Below are 27216 nucleotides of genomic sequence, written 5' to 3' on the forward strand. Positions count from 1 at the left end.
GAAGCAGTGGCGCTCCGAAGAGCGCGGCCCCGCGCCCTCGCGTTCACCTTAAGAGTGGACGCCCCTGTACATGCATGCCGCAGCAATATTCTCGCAACATAACAGTCCAGAATCCAGGGCGGTGGGGCGGCAGGCGCTGTGGAGCTGAAGTATGGGGCGCCTTCAAAATTGCCTGAATTTTCTGATAGCTTTCTAGCCTTTTCCCGTCAGTGATGAGATTCAAGCTTTGTTCACAAATGGGGGAATAATAAACTGAGAAAAAAAAGCTTTGCGGATCATTGCCTCGTACCAATAAGTAGGCGGAGAAAATCTGGTTATTATGATTGGCGCGTGCAGAAGATGGACGGCATTGTTTACCTGAGCGCCCTGGTGGACTCCGGTCCGGGCTCGAGCCGGTAATAGACCTCGGCGTTATAGGGCACGGGGTCCGGGTCGTGGGCTCGCACCTGAAGCACCCGGTATCCGGGTCGGGTGCGTGTCTGGTGCACTTCGGCGCGGTGCACGGAGTGCTCGAATCGCGGCGGATACTCGTTGGGCACAGTCACCTCGATCTGCATCGTCTTAACCTCGGTCACACCCTGGCTCACGGCGGCGACGATCACCTGCAGCCGAAGGAGAGAGAGAGAGGGCGGGGAACGGGTTAAAATATATCGGAACTTCTCGTGTTTGTGTATTTACAGACTTGTTTACTTATAACGAGTTTACTTATATATATATATATATATATATATATATATATATATATATATATATATATATATATATATATATATATATGTGAAAGAAGCCAACAGCCACAGAAACCAAGGGACACGAGGGATTTTTTTAATTAATTAATTTATTTTGTGCTGTTGTTCGATTAAGAATATTACTGAATATGTTACCGCTTAAAGCTAATTGATTAGAAAAGCAGAAGAAAAACAACCACATGCCGCCGGTGGGATCCGAACCCACGACCTCCGAATTACGCGTCCGGTGCTCTACCGCTGAGCTACGGCGACGGCTGTCAATTCTTCTGCTTTCGGGGTTATTTATGTTTACAAATAATCTAATCTTTTTAGAGTGTTCACCAGCGCCACCCACGCTCTTAAGCGGCGGACGTAGCACGTCCTGAGTTACCGCTGATGTGACGTAGCACGTCATCGAACGGCGAGAGTGGAAGCTGTGTGAGAACCCTCTTATGCTTCCTATGGCATCAAGGCTGCCAGAACCGAGGCCCTCGCTAAGCAATTAAGCAAACAAGAGAGGGGGGGGGGGGATGAGGGGCTCGTTATAAATATGAAAGAAGCCAACAGCCACAGAAACCAAGGGACACGAGGGATTTTTTAAATTAATTTATTTATTTTGTGCTGTTGTTCGATTAAGAATATTACTGAATATGTTATATAATACTGATGCAGTTGACTAAGGCAATTTGCAAGAAATACTGAAGCAATGACATAATAATAGGAAAATAGAAACGAACAAACACTCAGGCATGCTGACGTAAATGCGTGGTATCGAACGCATCTGTCACTAGTAGTTGGAGAAAGCCACAAAAAAGACGTGTGAAAAAAACTATTCCAGGAGCTCTTCATTTACTGGTACATTTATTTTTTTTTTCAAATAGAAGCACACAGAGAAAGCTACGTACAATACAGGGCGCCGACCAAAAGACCACATGCTCTCTCGATTTCATATCATATTTTGTGACAAGCCGCATTCGGTGTAATATCTGATTTCTGGGCTCTGGATATCAGAAGTCGCTAGTTTCCTTTTGGGTTCTGTGTGAGAAATAAGCTTATTATAAATAGTGATCACAGGTCCGGATTACTAAAAGAGCCTCTTTGAATAATTTTTTTATTGAAAGTGATAGCTATAGAAGGGAAGCACTCAAGCCTTAAGTAGAATTCTAGGAGAAGTTTGTCGCCATCCCACTAGAAATGATTCTGTACACGAGATACACAAGAACTCAGTAATAGCGCAGCGGCAATTTGAAGCACGTTCTCCCATTAGCAAGATTGCCCCCCACACCATTCATCTCAGTTAGGATACAGCTCTTGTGCCCAAGGTTACGTCCTTATAAAAATGGCCTGTAGACAATCTATAGTCTTCTTATAACCTCTATTGTCTTCGTATAGATATTTCTTTTTGTCTGTTTTTAGTCAATAGACTATCTATGTACAAAGTCCACTAAAAGCGTATGGCCATAAACCTATAGATTGTTTATAGACTGTCTATAGCATTTGCATTGCCTGTAGACTGTTCTCTAGGATTTTTCTATATAAAGGCTATAGACTTTATAGACAGAAGTCTCTGAAGAGTCTATAGACTGTCAAAAAAATTTTTATCAGGGCGTTTTTCATCATTCACGTGGATCATGTCGAAACGGGAGAAGTGAACTGGAAGGCCCACAGGATAACGCTGCGTTCTGCTTAACAGCTTCGCCGACCACAACATCACGCTCACTTTCTTAGCGGTCTGTCGCTTAACGACCAAGAGACGTATACAACAGTGCTCCTGTAGCGCTTTGTAAACTTCCTTCTTTGCTGGTCCGCCTTCGTGCAAAGGGTACCTGCATAGCTGCTCCATTCTTTCACTTTGCTCTTATTCACATTGTTGCACAAAGTTCTTCAAGCGCAAGAATACAGTCTTTTTTATGCTCTCAGCAACATGTGCCCCCTTTCCAAAAATAACCGAGCAGCAGATTTTTGTGTCTAAACCGTATAACGGAGCCTTCACTGCACCTCTAAAGACCGAAAGGTTTTAAAACTTGACGAAAAGGGTTCATCTTACTTTACACAGATTCAGGGCTTAAGGGCTGACATTAGCTCTTCGCTTCGCGGCTAACAAACAAACCACCCTTGCTCGGTTACTTTTGGCAAAGACTCTACATCTCATGTACCTCTTGCAGCCCCGCAGCAGCGCAAATATGGCACGTGCCTTGTGGAGGAAAAAACAAAAAAAAAAACATACAAATGCTGAGAAACAAGAGGCGACGAAACGTGTACGGAATTGCGTATGTCGTTGCGTCTTCTGTGCGGGTACGATCGTCCATCGCCATCAAGTCCCGCCAGCGAAGCTGGCTGTTACTTATTCTTGGTGCTGCCGAGCTCGAATTGAAAGAGCAAGTGAAGGGTAATCACGAATGACGCCCAGAATGAAGAAGTGAAAGAAGGAAGCGAACTGAAAGAAAAAGTTGTAATCCAATTGAAGTAATAATATAAACTGGGGTCGGGACAGCAATGCTTGGGCATAGCTTGGCTCGACTTGCTTTGCCTGGACGACAGGATGGGGGGGGGGGGAGACGGAAGAAGCCGGAGCGAAGAGCCTAAGGAAAAGAAACTACTAAAAAATAGAATGATGTGGATGAGAGAAATAGTTGCAGAGAAAGAGACACAATGGGGAGAGGTGAAAGAAAGGGCACGATAAAAAGGTAGGTTAAAAACAAAGATGCCGGGAACGCCAACGTAGATCAAAAGAACTTGGCTGGGCTTGTCTTGCTGCAGGGCAGAAAAATATAGAGAAATTTATAAACTGGCAGAGAAAGCCGAGCAACCAGATTTACAAGGAAACAAGCAACAAACAATAAAAAAGAACGATGTAAGTGTATAACGAGGTGCTCCAATAAAAGCAGTCCTTGAAGAGGTTCACGAGGCGCCAGCGGTGTTTGCCGGACCGAGGCAGCGACAGGAACTCGCTGTCTGAGCGAGGAATAAAAGCTGTCCACCACCATACGTCGCACTTTCAGCGTCTTGTCGAGTAGCCGCCACTCCTCTGTCTGCTCGGCCTTCTCGTTCCCGAGGCTCTCGCCGAAGCACAACAAAGACGCGGGGGCACAGAAGGCAAAGAGGAAAAGACGAACAAGGAAAAGGAAAGGTAAAGGATGTTACACCCGTCGCGACACAACAGAGCTGGGCAGCGCGAAACGTGGAGACTGGGAAAGTGGTGTTCCCAGTGCGCGAAGCGAAACCGAGGGCAGGAAATGCAATACTTCGAAACGAGCGGAGACTGCGGAATGAAAGAAGCTCCGCAGCGGGAAGCAATTTCTTTAATGAGCTGTCGGTGATAAAAGGGGATTGCGGCAGCGAAGGAGACTGTAAAGTGATTGCGTGCAATTAAAATAGCAAGGAACGAAAGAATGGCGCCTTAAAGTCTTACAATAATGTTAAAAGTGACCAGATAAATTGATGTCTGTAATAGTTATTACTGACTCTTTCAGACCAAGTTCAATAAATCTATATATTCCGATTCTCGTCTCCTTCGGGGCAAGCGCCAAGCGCCAGAAAACTGTGTGCGATTATATTCACGTCTATAGAATTACATCAGGGCGGGTCTGATCCCGGCAGTGGCGGCCGAATTTCGATGGAGGCAAAATTCTAGAGGTCCGTGTACTGTGCGAAGTCAGTGCACGTTAAAGAACCCCAGGTGGTCGAAATTTCCGGAGCCCTCCACTACGGTGTTCCTCATAGCCTGAGTCGCTTTGGGACGTTAAACACCCCCCATAAACCATAAAGAATTACATCAGGTTGATTCCTCTGCTAGAATGAGAATTCACTGCTTATTCTTTTCCGTATTTTTTTGGGCACAAATTCTAGTCTAAGTAACAAAATTATCCAAATAATCCACTACTTGCACATGCGTGCGTTTGTATCCGCTATGCACGTTGGACAAGCCCCCGCCGTGGGTATGTGCCATCAAGCCTGGGAATATCATCATCATCCTCAACGAAAGCTAAAGGCCGTTAATGGGCTAAAATTTTTTTTGAAAGACTTTTCAAGATAGTCACTGCTGTTTGTGCGCCTGTAAGTGGTTCATGATTTCATATATCCTGGGCTAATTACGCAGCGAGCAATCGTCCGTTACACTTCTACCAACATTCTACTGTAAGATTTCCACGTTTCTTCTCAATTTTCTTAGACTGTTGCTGGTGCATGCACTGAGTTTCGTCGTTTCAAAACGAATATGAGGTTTATTCCGAAGCCCCCAAATTCAGGCCTCTTTCTTATTTCTTTCACCTCTAGGTCATTCAGAGCTCAATGTAGAAGCGCCTAAGAATCCCGTAATTTATTGATTATTCTAAATTCTAATTATACGACATGCAAAACAATACCTAGACTACAAATACAATTATAAATGCAGTATAATACGACATAAGCAAAATACCTGACTCGCCACTAAACAAGAGAGAGAGAAAGATGTTCCCACGAAACTGTACACAACACAAAGTGTACAATCATTTCTTCGATACGCGGACTTGTTCCTCACCTGAGATAAGACCTCTTGTCTACACGTTAGCTATGGCAACTGAATCTTCCCTCCCTACCTTGTTCATTTTATGCATTACTAACAAGACAGCAGTGATATTGAAATAACATAAAGATGGTAAAAATGTTCTCAGGCGAGACTAAATAATCAGAATTTGTAATAAGGGAGTAATTACTCATTGACATCCACCCGAGCGCAGCCATACGGCTACAAAGGAAAGCTATCGAGCTTTCTCAGAAACTTCGTAGTTAAAGAAAAATTCGTCCTACTGATCTTCGAGTTACTGATCCTACTGAACTTCGAGTTACTGATCAATTCGCTCTCGCCCTACCATAAGCTTGCCGTCCCGGTTAGCGCAATTGGTAGAGCGACTGCTCCGGGAAGCGGTGGTCCCGGGTTCGAACCCCGGACCAGGACGAATTTTTCTTTAACTACGAAGTTTCTGAGAAAGCTGTATAGCTTTCCTTTGTAGCCGTATGGCTGCGCTCGGGTGGATGTCAATGAGTAATTAGTCCCTTATTACAAATCTACTCCACCTTGGGGGATTCTCCTAAAACATTTGACTAAGTCAGAATTTCTTATGACCATCTGGCAGAAGTGTCTCTAGCGTTGGCTGTAGCAACTAAGTCTTCCCTCCCTACCTTGTACATTTTATGCGTTACTAACAAGACAGCAGTGATACCGACAAAACATAAAGATCGTAAAAATGTTCTCAGGCGAGACTAAATAAGTCAGAATTTCTCATGACCATCTGGCAGAAGCGTCTCTCAAGCGGTAGCGATTACTGCTATACACTTTTTCTCCGAAAACAGAAAAAGGCGTGAACATTATTTTTGCCAGACTGTAGAGAATAGCACATTTTGTATCAGTAAAAAGAAGCGAAATAATGTAGAAGATATTGAACCCAAAGCCCACTTTAGCTACCCCGGTCTATTGCCTCAGGACCAATATGCTTCAGGAGAGCTTCATTTGGCGTGTTCCCGGAATCAAACATTCCCTCGAAAAATAAATCCCTCCACACGCTCTAGTTCAAGTCGCTTAGTAGGTGTCATAACACTGACTGACAAAAAGCAATAAGAAAAAGCTAGAGGGTGCCGAACAAGGCGAGCTGGAACTTGGAATGGCTTTGTTGTTCAAATTCAGCGCGACCAGACAGCCCGAATATGAATTTGGAAAGAGACTAAAGAATAAAATTTCTTAGGCGAAAATCGGCGCAGAGTTGACACCGTGGCGTCCGCCATCTTGACTAGTTCCGCTTCAGCTATGGTACGAATATTGCAGGAACTAATTTTGTTCAACAAGAGGGGCTTGCGTTCAGACAAAGAAATCGACAGAGTAGAAATTTCGACGCATCATGACGCTCCCGCACGCTTCCATCGGTCACTACTTGCGAGGCTCAGCAGCCTAAACTGTCTATGCTCAAAGTGTTAAGAAAGCAATGCCGTTCAGTTCATAGATTGGACTAAAATTCAAGTATATAATAAACAGAAACAAAATGACATGCTGTGTTAAGCTTCGCTGCTTCTTTAGGCGGTGTTCATACAACACTGATGCTCATCCTAGTTGCGACGCCGATCGGCTTCCCGGTCGGCAACACCAAGGCAGCGTCTTCTCTGCGGCTACGGAGTCTGTCAGGCTGTTGAAGCAGGACTATCCCTTCATAAAAAAGTTTCGCCTCATTCTGTTGTCGCTCCACCCACGCTTGCTGCGCTTTTCCCCATTTTTTCTTTTTTTTTCGTCGAGAAGTATCCAGACATTACTGGCGCCTTTGTTGGCTGGTGCCCTTGTAACTTTTGTCTGGACGTCATCCCGTCGAGTGCTTTCCGCTGCATGTCGCTGCCGCTAATATAGGAAGATGTTGGCAACAACGCGTCGCTGCCAAACGACCCTCGCTAACGTCAACGCGCACCGCGATGCTATGCAGTTCGGGCAGAAAACTGAAGAAGAGTGACGACACGTAGGCCGCGCCCTGACAGCGCCGAAACAGGAACGTCCCAGCAGTTTGAGAGCCAAATAAAATAAAAAACAATGTTCCAGAATACTCGCTTGGTACAAAAAGCGGGAGACGCTCTGAAGGACATTTAACCAACATTCCAAACTTCCTATACAAAAAAAAAAGCACGTTCCATTCTTCACGGCATGAATTTTATTTTGTATTTGCCTATAGGGAAAGGACCGAGCTCTCGGAATAATTGCTCACTTCCCGGCATGCACCAGCAAGAAAAGACGTCGCGACAGGGATGCAGAGTTTACGATGAAAAAAATGTTTGACACAACGCGCGCACAAAAAACTAGGACGTGTGAAGACGACAGACAAGGGCGCCTAAATCATCCTTATGTTTTCAGTGCGCTTTGTGCCAAGCACGGATTACAAACTAGCCCAAACTCACACCTTACAAAGAATGGTTCTTTCCCATTTTCGTTTAAGCCTTGCCCATTGCTCTCTTCTGTTTTCTTATGTAGTGACTGTCGCTGAGTAGAAGGTGCAGTAAGAGTGGACCTAACTACAAACTCCTAACCTTTAGAAAGCCGAACGCGTTAGCCTTAGAAGTCCCATAGCCCTCCTTTGCAACTCCACAAGCACCGGTGCGCTACGCGCACGCCTGCCTCAGAGCCTTTGTCGTGTGTGAGAAGCACTCCTTAATCGACGCTCTACTCCCTCGGCCACGTCATGCACCCTGTCACATGACTCGACCCTCTAACCACAGAGCAGTGGAGACTTTCCACACACTCTGACTACTGCGCAGTTCACACCACGCAAACCTCTCGACTCTTCTTATCTGTCGTCACACCTCACTCTCATTGGTTGAGCGCAGTGTGATGTCATGAACACTGCCACCCAATCCTGAATTAGTATGACAACGCGCACGGCTTTGCCTCCGAGCATCAGCTCGTATGTCGTCGCGTTAAAATGGCAATTGCATTCCCGGCCTACAAGGTCGGTTCAGTAAACTTCCTCCTTTCCCTCTCCTGCGCTTTCACTGAGTGGTGTTCGTTCTTCGCTAGCCAATAACCTTTCAGAAGGTGACAGAGAGAAGGTTCTGTTTGTGGCCCTCGTGTGGCCGCATGGGCCCACTGTATGGGCCGTTGTTACCCTGTGGGACTCACCTCGTACTTGTCGCCGACTTTGCGGGTGATGGGTCTTGCGGTGGTCATGTTCCCCGTGATGTGGTTCAGGTGGAAGTGGTTGGAGTCCTTGACGTCCAGCAGGCTGTAGGCGACGGGCTTGCCGGGCGCCGACTCGTCCAGGGCGCGCACGGTGGTCACGTGCACACCCACTGGCGCCCCCTCGTGAACGCGTGGGTCGTGGAACGGGGACCAGAACACCAGTACGCCTGTGTCGAACAAAAGGGAAAAGGGTGGAGGAAAAAAAGGGTGGAAAGAGGGAAAAGGATTCGTTATTGCGTGTTTCTGACGCCTCACATAAAGGTAAAACAAAGTCATCTAGAAAGGAAAGAACACTCCAAATATCAATGCTAAACATCCTTCTCATTACGCAGCATTCTTTACATCTTTATTTTTTTTTCTCTAGGACCAACGTTCAGAACTTAACTACGCAATTTCGTTATATGTGTGTTGTTCTTGACGTCACCTTTGGCATTTTCTTTGCGCACATTCAGCCTTAAAGCTTGAGAGATGCTGAAACGCTATTTCGAAACGCCGGTCAACACGTATCGGGAAAGCGCTTTTTTGTTTTGTCCTTTGTACAGAAAAAGCAGTTCGTTAAGCTCGGAAATCAAGATTAGGCTGAGGAAGCAATCCTTGAAAAAAAAAAAATAGATTTCCCGAGTTTAGTGGTTCGCCTTCCTTACTTTGTCCGTTTCATTCTTCCTTTGTTCGGCTAAGGCCTAAGCGGTGAAATGTTGAAACAACAAAGGATGCGGGCGCAGCACACGTGACTTGAGTCGGCAGTTGCGAAACTAGCGCAACGACAGTTGCGGCATACTTTGTTAAAATAACAAACTTTTTCACTTTGTGTCCGCTTTCCTTTTCCTTGTTCTGATTTGTGCCAATCTGTAACTCTATTGTAGATTTTTTTTTATTGCTGGGACACTGCCGGAGTTCAGTTAATCCTACTCTTGCACATTGTTCAGTATGTGTGCTTTTTACGTCCTGCCACAAAAAAAAAAAAAAAGAACCGAGTGGTGAGTGGGGGAGAAGGGGTGCGTACACTGCATAGGAATGAAAGCGCTCTCGATAGTGAATGACAGCTATGTAGTGTCTCGAATCTGGTAGACTGTGAGACTGGATGTAGGCTTCCATTAGTAAGGCACTCTTCCGAGGAAGAAACCTATTCTAGTGAGACTTTGGCTCCAGCTCCTAAAGTTACACGCGCTGTGCGTTATTAGCGAGACCTAGTGCAGGTTACCTACGAGAAAAAGCTGTTTCCCGTTGCGCAAGAGCGTAAGGAAGGTGCTTTTGTGTCTCTCGTTGATCCCGTATTGAAAAGACGAGAGGCTTCGTAGCGGGTCATCGCAGGCCGGTGTAGTGCAGCAGAGCCACCTTGCGGCAAAGGCGTGAGCCCGATAGGTGATGAAAAATACGGGCACCAGCAGCTTCTGATTGCTTTGGTTGATGTTGTGTGTTTGCGGAGACGGAGCCTGAAACAGTGTGGCGTGTAAGAGTCACGATTCTTTTGTTGTTGCTGCTGATGGTAGCACGAAGCGACGCCTAGTATTCGGATGCCCTGTTATGCTTAATCAGCACCAGCTGAGGTTCGCTCCTGCCGCATTGTCTTCGGTGTCTTACATGAAAGGCTGCAGTAAGGCTGTATTGCTTATCAATACGGTGCTTACGTAGGGCAATGCAGTCAGGAGGTACAGTGCAGAGGAGTTCTAAATTATAGCGCTGAATCGATGTGGCTCATGAACCACGCTTGGCGCGGCAGATGGAAGGAAATTGACAAAAACACTCAGACTATACTTATATCTTAACTGAATTTCTTTAGAGGAGAAATTCTAGAGGCCCGTGTACTGCGCGATGTCGGTGCACGTTAAGAGAACCCCAGGTGGTCGAAATTTCCGGAGCCCTCCACTACGGCGTCTCTCATAGCCTGAGTCGCTTTGGGACGTAAAACCCCATAAACCAAACCAAACTATTCTTAACAGAGAAGGTTTTCATTTTCTCTTCTTTGTATGGCCATCCAATTCCTTTTTTACTATCAATTTTTTATTTTATTTTCACGCTGGTGTTGTTTATAATTCAGTTTAGATTTTGTTCTACGAAGCTCTATTGCAAAAACGGAAGGTTCCGGTGTGAGACGTATGGTTGCTTAGAACGTACCGTCTTTGCCAGAAGTAATCGGGCAATGGTGGTTTGTTTCTGAACCGCGTAGCGAAGCACTTATGACTGCCCTTAAGCTCTGAATCTGTGTAAAGTAAGAAGCACCCTTGTGCTCACGTTTTGACTCCGGTCGGTCTTTAGGGGTGCCGTAAAGGCTCCGCTATACGGTTGAGAAGCAAGAACCTGTTCTCGGTTACTTTTGGCAAATCTGGTTCATGGCACATAGTCTTTGAATTGAGCATTATGCATGCACTTAGGGCCGTTTTGAGTGTGTTACCGAATACGACGTTCTGGCGAATACTTTATCTTTTATTTCTTGCTCCTGCCAACGTATATTATGACGCAGGAGTTGCACCTTATGCATGAGTTGTCATGTGCCTCTCATTCGTTATGAAGTGCCGCCTGCACAAGAACGCCACAACCAAGCTTTATCTTATTTTGCTGCTCAGCGCTGAACTTCATGTGGCTTAATAGACGCGGCGCTGAAAATTACTTTCAAGTTTTAGAAGCCTGAAGCTATACTGTAATCCGACATTAATTAATGAATCTTCATTAACCTTCAGCACTGCATACGTTAGCGCCGGGTTAAGTTTGGTTGTATGCAACGAAGGATTAGCGTTCACGACAATGTGGTGCAGAATATGCCAAGAGACGCATTCAACCGGCGCCTTTAAAGAGACAAACAATGCTTAATGGCGCTGCCATTTTTCTTCATAAGAGTGTTGGAAGAGCAAAAACTGGGTGCTGGATAATGATCCACGGAGCGATGATGAATGCTTGCGTGTAGTAATGGTACGCTAACCAGGCCCTGTATAACCGGCATCTCACTCACAAAACCAAGAAGACAGAGGACAGGATTAGCTGTGAGTTATATTTGCGCTTTGCCACTGCGCATGCGATACATAAATTGGTGTGTGTACCAAGCCTCGTTAGGGCGAAACGCCGCCTTCCTTGAAATCACGAAATAATTTGAGCTTCAGCAACTAGCTTATATAGGCTCTGTCTGGCGCGCCCAAGAAATAACAGATAATAAAAATGCGTATGCTGTTGCTGTTCAGGTGACCAAATATAGCGCCTTGACGAATATAGAAGGCGCCTACCAAAAGAAAGGATGGGATGACATTTCGGCTCCCCCACGGGACACAATGCGCCTTCTATTTTGGTCATGTACCATCCCGACCAAATGGGTTTCCGTCACACAGACTTCAATAAAGCACTTTGAGTCAGAAAACAGGCTCTGCGATGGGACAGTTGTAGCTAGCAGAGCTCGCCCACTCGAGCGCAATAGGTTTCGACGCACCCACATGTGTTGTACGGCTTTATGTCCCTAGCTGCATGTATTTGACTGCTTCTCAGGGCTGACTAAGCTGGGAAAGTTTGTATTTAGAGACGGGCATTCCATAACACTAGATGAGAAAGCAATTGGGAACTCCGACCAATCTTACGTGGAGGAAACCAATTTTTTTTTTAGCCGCATTGGCTGCCTGAAGAAGAAGTCATGTCTGCCCCGAAGTGTCGGTTGTTTGCAGATGATACTTTGGTCGTAGTTCCTCTTTCTTCTACCCCCTAATTCTCCTACCGACCATGCAGATATCTGACCAAGTGTTCATGTTCCGTTCTATCACTTTGTGAGTGCACTGCCACCTCATTTCATACCCTCTGTCCTTAAATTTTTGAACACCAGCTCGGTATCAGCAGCTTCACTTGACGCTTATGATTCTCTTTTAGCAACGGACCAAAACATGCGAATTTACGTATCTCACCACTGAAGAAGAGTGAATGTAAGAAAGAAGGCTTAAGGTAGATGAAACTTAGTACTGCCGGCTTTATTTTATTCATTTGTTAGCTTGGAGTTCTAAGATATTTATCTGCGAGAAACCGATGCTCTTCTTGAAACTGAAACATCGTCTACTGCCTGCGCAGTATGAAATTCACAAGTTGTTTCTTGTAAAGAACATCGACAACATCATTTGAATCAAATTTGGCTGCCCGCATATAAAAAAGAGCCTCGGCACTGAGGTGTGTATAGTTAGTGCTAAAAATATTCGCTCTTCGTCTGGAAAGAGGCCACGCCTTGTAACCTGCACATATGTCAGGTCTACAACACTGGCTACAATTATTTGCTCTCCGAATATTTACATCGATAAATCGTATGAACCAACGCCATGAAAGTACCTACTGTATGCACCATGCACAAAACTGCGCGAAGTTGTTCGAATGACGTATACACGTACAGTGTTGTACAGGAACATTGCAAACACACCTGATTTGAAGTACTACATAAGCTTCAACAGCAACAAATAGTGAATAGAAGAAAGAAATACGCAATAAGAACAAAAAATGTACTTGAGTAAAACAAACTATTGGGCTAGTAGGTCGCATTCTTTATCATAGCTGCAGCGAAGAAACAAGTTCACATAGAGAGGCGTTCGTCCGTGTGTTTTGAGTTTCTTCTCTATGTAAACAAGTCCCTTCGCTGCCGCAATGATACAAGAACCCAAAGAGTATCGTGACCTAGCGAAGAAAACGTAAGCGTATCAGAGGGTTGGTGTCGTGAAAAAACTAGCTGCTGCTGTGCGCATCGAATACACGTGCTGCAGTCATTAAGGAACTTCCGAGAGAGTTTCGAAGAGAGCGTCTCTCCGTAGGAGACGAATAAAAGGAGAAATAGCGCCGTCCCACCGTGAACGACGCCGTAGCCGGAGCGTGCACTAAAGCAACTAAGTAGACCAGGAGAGCTATGCTCAGAAATGAGAGGAAGAAAAAGAAAGCGAAAATTGCAATATAGACCACCCAAGCTCATATGCAAGCCTTAAAGCGCATCTTGATGTCTGCCGTTCCTCCATCTCGAGGCATACATATTACTTTTGAGTACATAAAAGGAAACAAAAAAGGGAAAGCTAACTCGCTATGCCGCATTATGGGCTTGAATTCATGCCGCATCCAGAAAGGATATAGTGCGCTACAAACAAACCATGACGCTGAAAGGGGACCCCGCTGTCTAACGCAAGGTCTTAGACGAAGACGGCGAGGTAAGATTGAGAGCATATCTTAAAACCTTTTCTTTAGAAGCCAGTGCTTAAGCTTTTGGAGTAACGACGTAAGAAGGGGCAGTAATGAGGAAAAACAGTAAGATGAGGGGAATGTTTCAAAACTATCGTGCAAGACTTCATGGACTGGCACAGAAGGAAAATGTAATAAAAGTAATTAACTTTTTATTGCGAAAGCAATACTGCTCACAGTTTGAGCTCTTCAGCGTAGCGCGGCGGTGGACACGTTTGACCTTTAGCGTGACCTTAGACGTGACGTCATACTAGCTGCGAAAAACCAGGGCCCCAGCTCGGCTCGTCAGTGTAGAGCGGCGGTAGACACGGCGAGCGGTGAGCCTCTCGTTTCTCCCACTAGAGGCGCTGTGGTAGGAGTGACGTCACACCATCTGTAGAAGAAAAGGGCCCCGGCTCGGCTCGCCAGCGTAGAGCGGCGGTAGACACGGCGGGCGGTGTGTCTCTCGCTTCTCCCACTAGAAGCGCTGTGGTAGGAGTGACGTCACACCATCTGTAGAAGAAAAGGGCCCCGGCTCGGCTCGTCAGCGTAGAGCGGCGGTAGACACGGCGGGCAGTGTGCCTCTCGCTTCTCCCACTAGAGGCGCTGTGGTAGGAGTGACGTCACACCATCTGTAGAAGAAAAGGGCCCCGGCTCGGCTCGTCAGCGTAGAGCGGCGGTAGACACGGCGGGCGGTGTGCCTCTCGCTTCTCCCACTAGAGGCGCTGTGGTAGGAGTGACATCACACCATCTGTAGAAGAAAAGGGCCCCGGCTCGGCTCGTCAGCGTAGAGCGGCGGTAGACACGGCGGGCGGTGTGCCTCTCGCTTCTCCCACTAGAGGCGCTGGGGTAGGAGTGACGTCACACCATCTGTGGAAGAGAAGGGCCCCAACTCGTGCCGTCGGCGGAGAGCGGTGGTAGACAAGGGCGGGCGGTGAGCCTCTCGCTTCTCCCGCTAGGAGCGCTGCGGTCGGAGTGACGTCATACCAGTTGTATAAACTCGTGCCATCGGCGCAGAGGAATGAGGTGTATCTGTTCTCCCTTCGGCGAGCGCGGCTTCGGCCGCTTATCTGTTTTTTTCAGCAGCGTCCGCTCCGGCGGACGCAGTTGCTGCTGCGACGCGCGTCTTTTCTTTCCTCTGATCTTTTAACTCTCCCCTATCTGCACGTGGCAGCGGTGGTGGCTCGGCTGGAGCCAGTTGGCAGGCCCGTGCAATTTCCTTTTCATCCTTCTCTCAGTCACAACAACAACAACAACAACAACCGTCGGCGCAGAGTGGCGGTAGACACGGCGGATACGGGCTAGAGAAACGGATGAAGTTGCTTTCGCAATTTTCGGGCTTAACCAAACTGAGCCTCTGCCAATTTTTTCCGAACCCGATAGCTCGCAGAATAGAATAAAAGCCAGCTGCACTCGTTACATTGCTATCTTTGATGCGTTGCACACTAAAAACGCTGAGAATAATTCCAGACTACAATGAAAGCATAGAAAGGTGCATGCGCTTTCGCGGAAATAGGTGACAACTGCTCACACGTCTAAATAAAATGACCGCAAAACGCGCCTGCCGGAATGCTCAGCTTCAGATGCCGAGAGATGTAATGACTCTTTGCGAACTTGAACTTCAGCTGCAGGAGAAGCAACGCCGTGACTCTCAAAGAACAACTGCAACTATTGTTCTCAACGATGACCCCGATACGACCAAGTAAAGCAGCGCGCACAAATGGTAACATAATACTACAGGACAAGATTCATACGCTAGTACAGGTTTGCGCTATTCCTCTAGTGATTTTGTTTGCGTAATTCCACACACAGGTGGAATTCCGGACAGCGATTTGTAACCGGCATGTTGGTGGCTATAATTTTCGCACGGCTCTCGACATGAAAGCATGAATCACTCCCTTTGGGTCCGAGTGGGTTTAGGACTTGTGGAGATGGAGGTATAGGCGCATTGGTGATGGGTGGTGCTTATGGAGGTTAAGCTTGGTTGACTAGGTAATCCATGGCGCTTCTGTAGGGTGAATGTGGGTGAGTGGGGTCAGTAGTTGGATAGAGGGAGGTGTGCAGCCTCCTTCCTACAAGGGTGCGGTGGAGAGGGAGCTGGCAGGTGGTGCTTCTGAGGGCGGTGGCTTCACCCCACGAGGACATAAAGAGACGACGCCTTTTATGCGTAGCCAGTATGAGTGCCATTAGGCGGAAATGGCGGCGTGTGTCTCTGTGTGGCCACCGAGTGAAGCCTCTTGCGCCTGCAGTGAGCTTAGCGCCAGCCGAGCGCGAGAACAAACACCCAGTGAGGGGCGAGAAGGAATACCTACTTCGGTGAGTGCGGAGAGGGGGAAGCGAGCACGCGTCATCCGTTGTTCGCTCTCTACGCTCCATGTAAGGCGAAATGTTTATAATGCAAGAAATGCGAAAACATAAAAACTTCCATAGACAGCCATAAACCAGCCAAAGTCAGGCAAGTCGCAAGTGCATGAAATGGAAAACAAAAATAGAAAAAGAAAAAATGAAATGGAAAGCAAGTTAGCCAAAATAAAGCGAAAATAATTTGCGAAGCTTTCAGGCGATGGGAGGCGGCTGAAGGGAAGGCCATCAAAGAGAGAAACAACATCCTAGCAGGGCATATCCTGCTTACGCATTTCATCGCATCAGAACATCTAAGCGTGTTTCAATTTTTTTCGCATTGCGACAATCGTACTGTTTTCGCAGCTAAAGAAAGAAGGAATGAAAGGGGGAAAGTAATGAACAAAAAAAAGAACAAGAAAGAAAGAGAGAATAGGCAAGTGGACAGAATAGAAGGAGATGCAGGAAGGAAAACTTATAAAGGATCTGTGCTGAGGAAGAAACCATGAAAGAAGTGAAAAAGCATAAAAGAAAATATCAAAAGGTGAAAAATAAGAATGGTATGAAAGAAGGGAAAAAAAGACGGTAGGGAGAGCCTGTCCTGCACGAAGACAGACAAAAAGAAGACAAGAGGTACAGCTCGACAGTGCAGTGACTATGAAGAGTCGACATAAAAATGTCCTTTCGCCGCTTGAAATATGTCCATTTAAAACTCTTGGCCGGAGCCGACCGGTAGTATCGAGCAAGTCGAATCACTAACGTTGGTTTTCAAGAAAAATGAACGGAGAAGCGACACTGCTGGTCGGATGGCTTCCCTTCGCATAAAGAAAACAGAGCGGTGGAGTTTTCTACCCACTTCCATGCAGCAGTGTGAAAGCTTGTAATAATGGGAGCGCGATCTCTTTTCGGTCACCGCTTTCCAAGAAAGGATTCGTCGAACCGCAGACCATCACCAGCGTAAGGCGATCGCAGACCCACGCCTGGCTTCCCTTTGGGAGACTGGCTTCTTTGTGTCATACGTAACGCTCATCTAGACCGGTATTCTATTCGCAGTAGAATGACTGCTTGCATCACTGGCGACGTTAGCTAAGAGGGGCTGTCTACCACACAAAACTACTGATGATGATGGGTTGATTTAATGTAACCAGAGCAGCTTGTCAAAAGACGCATTGGCTGAAGTGCTTCGTCTGTCCCAGGTGGGGACTAGGATCCTTTTCAAACATTTCACTCGATGTAAGCTGAGCTGCAGGTCACAGGAAGTTTTGCGCTCAATAAACACCTAAACACCTCAATAAACACCAATAAAGATACTTTGCGGTATGTGCCTAGTATGGTGAAGCGGTGCTCACAGTATACATTTGCCTCTTGGAAGTCTTTGAGGCCATGGGAAGGCGGATGCTTCATTGAATCGAAAAAAGCGATAGTAAAATTCAACCAAAAAAAAGGTAACATCGAGCACCTGTCCACGCCTGAAGTCAGAATTCAACAGGGCTGATATATGTTGAGTGCATTGTTGTGTTGGGTTTTGTGGCCTATAAGCGACTGCCATGCGTTCGAACCGTCGGCGTAATATCGACAACACGAATGAACTACCCCGGAAAAGATTTCAGATTTTTTTTTTGCCACGGGCAGCCACCAAAATGCTCTAATAATAAAGGTAAAACTTTGTCATTGGAGGAGACACTGCAATAAGAAATCATGGCAGATTGAACCGTTGTTCAGTGCACTTTCGAGAGCAGATCTAAGTCCATTCTTACTTCCTATATTGAGGTTTCGTCATGAAGAAAATTTTTGTTATGAAGGCCATTTCGGCAGTTCTACAAAATTCTGCGTACGTTTCCTAATTCTTATCTGTGCACCGTCAAGAGTAAAACCAGACAGATTATATCAAGAAAGTAAAGAATGCATCGTAATGAGATGGACAGGAAAGTAGATGGACATTATTTTTTTATCTTTTATCCTTAAGCTTATTCGGATATTTTTTGAGTATCATCTGAACATTTGTCATTGCATCGTTGCAGCGATCACTCCCTTGTTAGCAACGCGGAATTGGCAACTCTAGTAGGGTATGATACAATACTAGAGTGGAAGAAAGAACGGTGATCACAAAGCACTATGAACAGTTCGCACAGAGAAAAAGAGTGAAAAAAAGCGCCCCGATGTGCAAAGAATTCAGTTTACATACTAACTAACAGCACGCTAATCTAACCAAAGTTCACAGTGAAAGCGTCAGACATGTACACCCATTCCCGGTTAGTCTGAGTTTGCAGTCGATTACAGTCCGCGATGTTTTACTTGCCGTACCTATTTGCTTCCCGATATTTGCCGGGTCTGTCTGAATTTTCTACTGAGCACGTATGAATACAAACGCAGAACGTCTCTTTTCGGGCGCAAAATTGTCTCCCTCAAATCGAACTTTAACTGAGTCATTTTTATCAAGTCTTGAAATTATATTTCTACTTGATTGGTGGAGTCGTCTGTGGTTCCTACCTTCACCATTATTTATTTATATTTGCCGCCGCGGTGGATCAGTGGTTATGGCGCTCGTCTGCTGACCGTAAAGGCGCGGGTTCGATACCAGCCGCGGCGCTCGAATTTCGATGGAGGCGAAATTCTAGAAGCTCGTGTACTGTGCGATGTCAGTGCACTTTAACGAACCCCAGGTGGTCGAAATTTTCCAGAGGGCTCCATTACGGCACTCCTAATAGCCTGAGTCGCTTTGGTACGTTTAACCCCCATAAATCAAACCAAACTATCAAGTATTGGTGTAACTCCAGGTACTGTCACAATGATCACTCCGGGACACCATCACCGATACTGCAAACGGTGCCGCGTCAGCTGGAACGAAGACTTGACAGCGCCGTTACCGCACTGGCGCTGGTTTACACAAGGCATCGTTCACCGGGTACTGCAGCTCCACGTATTCATATAATACGTCTCTCCGCGACGTCTTGCCTAACCTGACAGGCTAGGAGATAGTGCGCGATGTCAGGACAAATAACCCAGGATGCAAGGATCCAATTCAATGCGCATCAGTTCACGTCAACTGCGCCTGCCGTTCTCTTTTTCTTAATTTTCTTTTCGCGTCCCATCTCTACTATCCTGCCAGACTATGGAACGTTACGCAAACAAGTGGCATACATGCATCAAGAGTACATTTGTTGGATCTTTTTCTTGCGTAGATTTATTCTGCGGACAGATGGTGCTGTTTAGAAATTTAAAGCCGATCGATATGAAGGCACGAGCAAACACTGTAAAAAAAAAAAGAAAAAAGAAAGGGAAGCAGTGGATGACTGCCTTTCTACGACACCTGTTACGCCGAATCTGTTTCTTTTTTATTATGCATTCGACGCAGCTCGTCGTCTTTGCGAGACGGGAAGACAAATTGGATTTTAAGATTACGAAACATTCAAGCTGTCGTGCCTCCCTGCTTTTTTTTCTTCCAAATTCCATGTTCCAAGAAAGAAAGCACAGCTCTGATGGCGCTCGAAATCGGATGAAGAATCGAGACGCAGTTACAAATGCGTCACTTCCTAGCCGCCTGCTTCATTTAAACAAAACGTCGACGAATCCAGTGGAAAACAATGAACCTACTTGGCTGAAACGAGATAAAAGTTAGAGCCGACGCTAGAAAAAATTCACTGCCTCCGCTTATCTGATTATCCTTTAAGAAAAAATGGAGAACTGAGGAGCATTTTAAAGCGCACTACGCGTTGCAAATGCACAAAAAAGTCAAAAACAACGATTCCGCATTCCAGGTTGTGCAATAAACAAGGAACGTAGATGGAACGTATATCGGGTGACTGCGGTTCCTACTGATCGAAATATTAACAAGCAAAACCTAATATTGCACCGATTTGTGAAACGCTAAAGCATCAAGAGCATTATGTGTCTTTTCAAAATAATTGCAAAATAATCACGTTTCAAGTGCTCTTATGCATACGAAAGCTAAGATTGTTTTCAAAGCAATTGACAGGGAACATAACCAATGAGAATATATTTTTTCCGCTGTGCTTATCGGCGTTGATTATCATCTTGGTGCATTGCATGTATACGCACAATATCAGACCTTCTAAGAGGGTTCTGGTGTGGGCTAGTTGGTTCCTGCTATAAGAAACATATTCACGCAGCGCAACGGAACGAGTGCAAGAAGGAAAACGAAACACAGGACGGGCGCTGTTCCTTCTTGCCCTCGTTTCGTTGCGCTGTGTGAATATGTTTCTTAAAGCATCAAACTTTAAATGCTCAAAATGATGACAAAAGGACTGCAATATACTAGACGTAAAGCCCAGGCTAGCACCCCCGAAAATGCTTGCATCAGGCAAATTTTCGCCTCTCTACTCATAGCTCCGCCAGTTTATGTGTCATCTGTATTTGCACCTAGGTAAACTTCAGAGCGTTCATGGGCCTCAGGAATACAAACCTACAATAGTTACCTAGAATGGCGCCTAGAATGACTATCTCCCTTAAAGACAGGTTTCTGTGTTAGGAATTTATATGCTTGTACGCAGGACTCTCGAGAATTCAACGTCGCCTAAAACAAACTTCCTCTTTATTCAAACCTACGCTTGGGTGCCGTTAAAGGGAAATGTATCTCCGCATATTTGAAAGCAATTTTCGGTACCTTTCTAGTTCGCAAGATTTTGAGTAAACTGTATATCTGCCTCGTATGAAAGCTTAAAAAGCACTAACAATGCCATTGCAAGAGGCTATGCTCGGCTTTTCTGCCCCGAGTGATGACGGAAGGATACTTGGAACTTAGAACATACAGCAGACGACGCAGTTGCACAGACGCAGTTCTAAAACTGCAGATCTGCCCAGAGTTTAGTCTAGCACGAAGTCAGCAAACAAACTTGGGGAAGCGCTAAGGTAAACATAAGGGAGAGTCCTCGACCGAAAGGAAACGGGATGAAAAATCTCGAGCGTAGTGCCTTTAAATGAACGCACTGAACTGAACTCAAAGAGCGAATTGCCTCAAAGGGGATGAAATGTTGCGAGGGCAAAAGAGGGCTAAAAAAAAACAAAAAGCAACCAAAGACGTCATGAATGAAATCAAGAACGCGAAGTGACAAAGGGAAATGCGAAGTTACTTTGCCTTTCATTGCACGTATACAGCAAAGGAAAGTATAAACATTGTGAAGAAGGCCCATTTCATTCTCCGCAAGAAGCGCATTTCTGCCGACGAAGGAGATGGTGACGACGCTGACCTGGACGAAGACTTGGAGAGCTTTCCTTCTTTTTTCTCCGAGGCAAAAACACCTCGAAGAACTCGACCTGCATTCAGGTGAAAAAATGCCGGCATTTCCGGGAAGTATAGGGAGAGACTATCCTTGCTCCTAGCCCTGCCTCTGCTTTTAAATCACAGCGAGAACGGGGAGACGGACGGACGACTCTGCTACAGTATTTCTCTTGCGGGCATGCTTGGTGTGCCTCCGGAAGCAATGAGTGTATTTATAAGCACGGAGAACCAGGAAGGAAGGACGCAAACTTCTTGAAAAGACGTGGCTCAATCTTTGTTTACCTGTTTTGTTTTCTTCTACTTCCTTACTCCCTTTTCGGGACGGTGTGATGGAGCAATTCCAAATGCTAACGGTCCGTGCAAGGGGCCGTGAAGTAAGTGCAAAGGGTGCATCGAAAGAACTCGAAATCCCTGCGCCTCTCTCCTTCCAAGCTCTAAGCATACGTGTGGCCGTCCACCGGAGTGTAACAGTGTGGAGTATTTTTCAAGATAGAGAGTTGGGTAAAAGGTGGAGAGGGTGGCTGAAAGAGTGTCGCTCATGCGCATCGCTCTCTCGCGCTCCTACCCCTAGACTACTGATTAATGCGCATAATTCATGGCAGAGTCCAGCGTGTCGAGGGTGACTTTGAATGGAAAAGAGAGTCGCACGCTTCGGAAGCGCAATCAAAAGACAAGAGAAAACGAGCTAGAACCATATTTGCACAAACTTTTTTCTTTCTTTCAGTTTCTAGTTTCCCAAGCTTGTCTTCTTATGCATATCCTTTTCTTCCCTGTTTTTTGTTGTCCTTGTTCCATTGCCAGTCCTTCTGCCCTTCCTTCCCCGGTTGCACAAAGAGAATTCGCGAAGCTAGCGCCCCCCTAACTCCCCACCGACTTTTCCTGCAGTGTTTATTCTCCGTCGGTCGCCAACTTGTTATTTTACTATCTACACCGCGCTGCGTTCACCCGGCACCACGCATTGGTGATTTCGAGTGCGTCCTTAACTCTCGCATGAGAGGGATAAAAGGAGTGGCGGTTCAAAATGTGCGGGCGGGCGTGCTTCAACGTTTCTTCCCTTATATGCGAGTTTCACGCTTGGAGATCCACGAGGGCGAGCGCCGTTCTTCAAAGAGCGCTATGCGTGTCACTGCTCTCGAGCTCTCTCCTCTTGCTAAAACGGAGTCGCCTGTTTCGTTTTTTTTTCTACCTTTTGTCCCTAGACGGCACAAACGTCTGCCTGCTGCTTCTTTTCCTTTTTAGGGAATGTAGGGAGCCGGAAAGCATAGGGAAGGGTGTGTAGGGGGAAAAAAGTGGGGTTGCAGACGCAAATTGCATAGCGCGCGATATCATAGCCCAGCGTGGGACAGCACAACACTTGCGGTTGGCGGCGATAACGGAGACGTTTCTGATCGGCCCCTACGTTTTCTGCCAAAGGAGCTAAGACGAAAACACCATATTCGCTCCGGTGCCTTTTGTGTTCGGCGACTTAGATCCGGCGAAGTAAAGAAAAAGAAGAATGTGAGCGGGGTGGTAGACGCGTAAAGTTCAACAATTCTTCTGGTTTCGTTGTGACTTTACATTTTCGGCGCCTTCCTTTCGAACTAAGAGGAAGACGCTGTTATATGGAGGGGGACGACTGTCGCAGCAAACCTCAAGCTGCCCGCCCCAGAGTGAGAAAATGGCGCGTCTCAGACGCTCTCCGCGCGCTAGACCCGTAATCTGCATACGAAGGCCGGATGAATTGTTGCGCCGAGGCGCAATCGTGGCGTTTTTCGGTTCAGTAAAGAGGCGTTTTAGCTCCGAGGGTTCGAAATACCGTTTTTACTCGCATGCTTCTTTTTTTTTTGTTTCAATCTTTCTCTTTCTTTGTCTCTTTCTTTCCCTACAGTCTTCAATTTTTTCTTCTAGAATCCTTTTGCTGCTTGAAAAGCGCGACATCTGCCATGCAGGTTTTTTTTTTCTTCATTCTTTTCTTTCTATGGTGCAAGGCAGGGAAGAGAGTGGAGAGGTTTGAGTTCAAGAAAAAAATACGCGTGAGGGTCATGTTGGTAGGCTGACGCGGTGAAGGATGCTGTTCTTTCAAACTCGCACACGAGCGCGCCGAGTGATTTGTCACGGGTACTTGACGACGTCCTGTCGTGTCCGGGTCTTGACTTTGGGCGTTCTAGACGTTTTCTCCGCGCAAATTCGCTAGCTTCTTTACTTTCTTTCCATTTTTTTTCGTATGATTCGTTTGCTCGGATCTCTAACAAAAGGTCGTCAGTAACACCTCCGCTAACGACTGCTCCTCTAACTTGTCTCCATGGTTCGTCAGGCGCTAGTTTAACGCTGAGGAGCAGTTAATAAACAAACTAGTTTTGCAGTAGCAGCGCAATTCTCTTTTTATGCAGCGCTCCGGAACATTTTTTTTTATTAGGATGCGATCGTGCTTTTGTGTTCTCTAAATGAGTTACAAATCAGAGCAAAAATGAAATCGGTGTGACAAGTTTTTCCTCGGCACCGCATTACTTACGCTCATTTCGAGACACCTCGCTTCAAGCCTGAACGCAAAATTATACAAAGAAATAGAAAGCACTAGCAGCTGCTTGTGATTACGTGAAAATCTATAAGGATTTTCCTCAGCGAATAAGAATAAGAAGAGAGGCTTATCAACCTTCGAAACACTGTTCCCCTTTCTGGCTGAAAAGAGAATTGACTCCAGTCGCCGACGCGAGCTAAAATTATCCAGCAGTCATTCAATTTCTTTTAAATAACGAACTGATGGGCACTTAGATTAAGTAATCCATGTTGAATAAAGCCCAGAAAACCGGTAGAACATAGTGCTACTTTGCGACAGTTCCAATTTAGATCATTCGTTCATCTGTATGTCGGTTCGTACCACGCGTACGAACTTCAATCCTTCTACCTGAGTGCCTTCTATCTCTTCTTATGCTTGTAGAAAAAGGGAGCATAGCATTATACGCTGCTGACTCTTCCGTGCACCACCTGTGGCAGGTGGTACACCCGTATGCCACCCTTGTAGGTGTAAAAATATGACACTAGTGACGGGTGTGGGGGCATGAGGTCTTTATCCTATCACATAAAAGACAAAACAAGTCAAAGCAACGATCTAAAATTCAATCAAGGAGCTGGTTTTGGCATTTGTTAGGTATCGGTGTCCACCATAATAATTTCTCACGCGGAAAAGTATTTTTATTATCCACTGCGCTTTTTTATTCTTTAAGAGGGAAACAGGATAAAAAGACACGCTATCCTGTCGAACTTGGGTTCGTATTCTTTTCAAACTGCGCTGGTCATTCAGGCAAAAAAGGAAGAAGCAGTAATTTTGTGCGAAGAAGGGACACGCAGTTGTTTCTTGTAATATACCTCGTAATGTTATACGTTTCGAAGCCGCATTCATGAAAAGTATGGGATTTCATCCTTTGATCTGGGCGACGAAAGAATGCGCTTTTTCCAGCTTCGCGGCTCATTCCGCTGCGTTATACTTCTGTCAAAAATGCCATCAGTTTCCGCCGCTTTGAAGCCCGTAAACGATTCCACCTCTTACCAACCATGTCATAGCGTGGCAGTAGGGATGGAAATAGCAGATCAGGTGTCTTGAAACACCGCGAACTTATGCCGTTTCTTGCGTTCGAACGCTGCCGTGGGTTACCGTGGGTTTGAGGTTCAGTCATCCATTTCGGTATTGCGCCTGATTTTGCCAGCCCTCTTTTAGGTGAGCGCACAGATCACAGAGGCAGAAGAGGATGCAGCTGTTCAAGGAATTCAGCTAGACTCTATTTTTCTGGATGTGGCTCAACGTCCATTCCTTTGTTGCAAAATATTCAAACCAGCAACCCGTCTGACTGCAGACTTCGGAGCAATATGGCTGTTAGCAGCTTCGGCTTACAAAAGGTGATCCATGCTAAAGAAAGAGTGGAAAAGGCGCACACACATATTGCTCATTCTGCATGTATATGTTGTTCGCCAAGATGAAGACGTTGATAAAAAAAAATTGCTTGTTCGTGCTGTATAGTTTGCCATTGGAGCTATAGATAGCCACCGTGTGTCTTCATAGCTCTGTTATGGCACGCTTGCTCAGACTAAGATCGACTCGGAATGTACCAGACAACTCTATTTTGGTCTGGTTCTCAATACGACAACACGTTTGCAAAGATTCTCCTAAAAATTCTCATATGTATACTAAAAAAGAGTTTATTGGTTTCGAAGAAAGAAAGCAGACGGCGTAAAGTTGACAGCATTGTTTTATTTTTATTTAGAAATACTGCTGTTTTGGAGGAGAGACATAGCAGGAGTCGGTACTTACATAAGTAAAAACAAATAACAAGGGTAGCAGAGAAATAGATGACATATAAGTATTAAAAACAGATCAACAAATACATGAAATACATGAAATACTTATCATGTTATGGAATACATGTTCAACAATTACGGACAAAAAGTTTGAAAGTTGAAAAATTCTAAGATAATTTTACGGAAATATTGAAGATAATGGTCCATTCTTCTGATATGAAGCAAAACCTTTCTTTAAAACGGTTTTTATCATTGCATCGAACAGTTACGACTCCCATAGATGACCAATAGGGAGCGATTTTCACGATAACGAAATCAATAGAAAAAAAAATAAAGACTGCCATCAGGTGATCTGCGGATATATTGATTGTTGCAGAGAAATATTACGATATATGAAAAAATTACGTTCATAAAAGGTTTCCCGCTAAAAAATGCTTTTGTCTAGAATTGTCGGGTATGATTACCTCCAGAGATGTCCGCACAGTTATAGGCATAGTTCGAAGCACACGGCTGAATGACCTATCGTATCACTTCTGCAGTATGGTGGGTTAAGGAGCCGTTTACATTTAATATTCAAGTGTTTCCAGATCGCTGTACTGAGGAGATTTCAATGATATATTTTTTTACATAGATGTTTTTTAAACTCACCAGGATCAATGAAAGATTATGTTGTCAGGAAGATCATTCCAGAGTTTTATTGCTCTAGGTAATGCAGAGGAATTAAACGACAGGGTCTTCCCATATATCCGGTTGAAGCTGAGTTGATTGTGTAAGCGTTGTGAAGAGCGGAAAGGTGATGCCAGAGGTAACAACGAAGGACGGGTGTGAACATATTTATGGAACAAACACAGAAGTGAAATCTTCTGTGTATACATCTATGTATACATTTATTGCCATAGTGATGTTCGAAATGTACAACAGTTTCATTTGTTCTTAACGTTGTTTTCCCATTTACCACTTCTGTTACCCCTGGTTGCTTTTTTTTTCTCATGTTCGTGTTTCGCTTTTTTTCCCCCTCTATTTTCGTGTCTGATGTTATTTTCTTCGTTTTGTATAAATTTCGTGTTCCTTTCTTGTATTTGACTTGTACCGCGTTCTTGTACCGATATTACGGTTTTTTCCATCTGTATATCCCTTTTTTTCGATTTGCCCCCCTCACCCAATGCTCTTCGGGGCCTGTGAGGTACTAATAAATAAATAAATAAATAAATAAATAAATAAATATATTTTTTTCATTTTTCAATAATATTAGGGAACAAGTAAGGGGGGGGGGGGGCGAAGAACCCTTAGGCAACATTTCGACAAGAGGGCTTGTCTTTGCCTGTCAAAACGATGACTAAGAACCGTGAGGCACCACCCTCCCTTGTTCACTTTGTGTTGTCAAGAAAACCATCTTCCTCCCCCTCTGTGCCATGGACTTTGAAAAACACGCCTTGCCAACTGCAACGAACGCAACCCTGTGATAAAGGAACTGCTAACACTAGTCACAATGGGAAAATTTCACTTAACTGCATTGTAGACATTGTAGACTGCACCTAGTGTTATTAATGCAACTCCAGAATTGGCACTCTTTGTCTCTACAATGCACTTTCATTATGAAATAAATATATTTTCTAATTTTTTCCACTTTCTGACATTGTTCGCCTGCAACGATCAGTTTACTGTCATTTTCAGTAGAGCGTTCTGCGGCGTGACGTACTAACCCAATTCTACTTCCAGATGGATCTGCAGAGAAAAACCTGCGGAATAACTGACCAAAGATTGTGCCGAGTTCTTCTGGACTCTCTATTCTT

At 45.3% G+C, this 27216-nt stretch overlaps 1 protein-coding gene across 1 annotated transcript in view; it reads right to left on the reverse strand.

The window, feature by feature from the left end:
- The window catches only part of LOC149335617 (uncharacterized), a 178971-nt gene that overhangs the window by 40802 nt on the left and 110953 nt on the right, over positions 1-27216 (reverse strand). The window contains exons 3-4 of the mRNA XM_089552198.1: positions 8356-8582; positions 358-602 (exon numbers count right to left, since the gene is read on the reverse strand). Of these exons, the coding sequence (XP_089408324.1) occupies positions 358-602; positions 8356-8582 (472 nt within the window). The remainder of the gene's footprint in view (positions 1-357; positions 603-8355; positions 8583-27216) is intronic.

This window comes from Amblyomma mixtum, chromosome 7 (assembly GCF_055824585.1).
Source record: "Amblyomma mixtum isolate Tamu chromosome 7, ASM5582458v1, whole genome shotgun sequence".
Taxonomy (NCBI): domain Eukaryota; kingdom Metazoa; phylum Arthropoda; class Arachnida; order Ixodida; family Ixodidae; genus Amblyomma; species Amblyomma mixtum.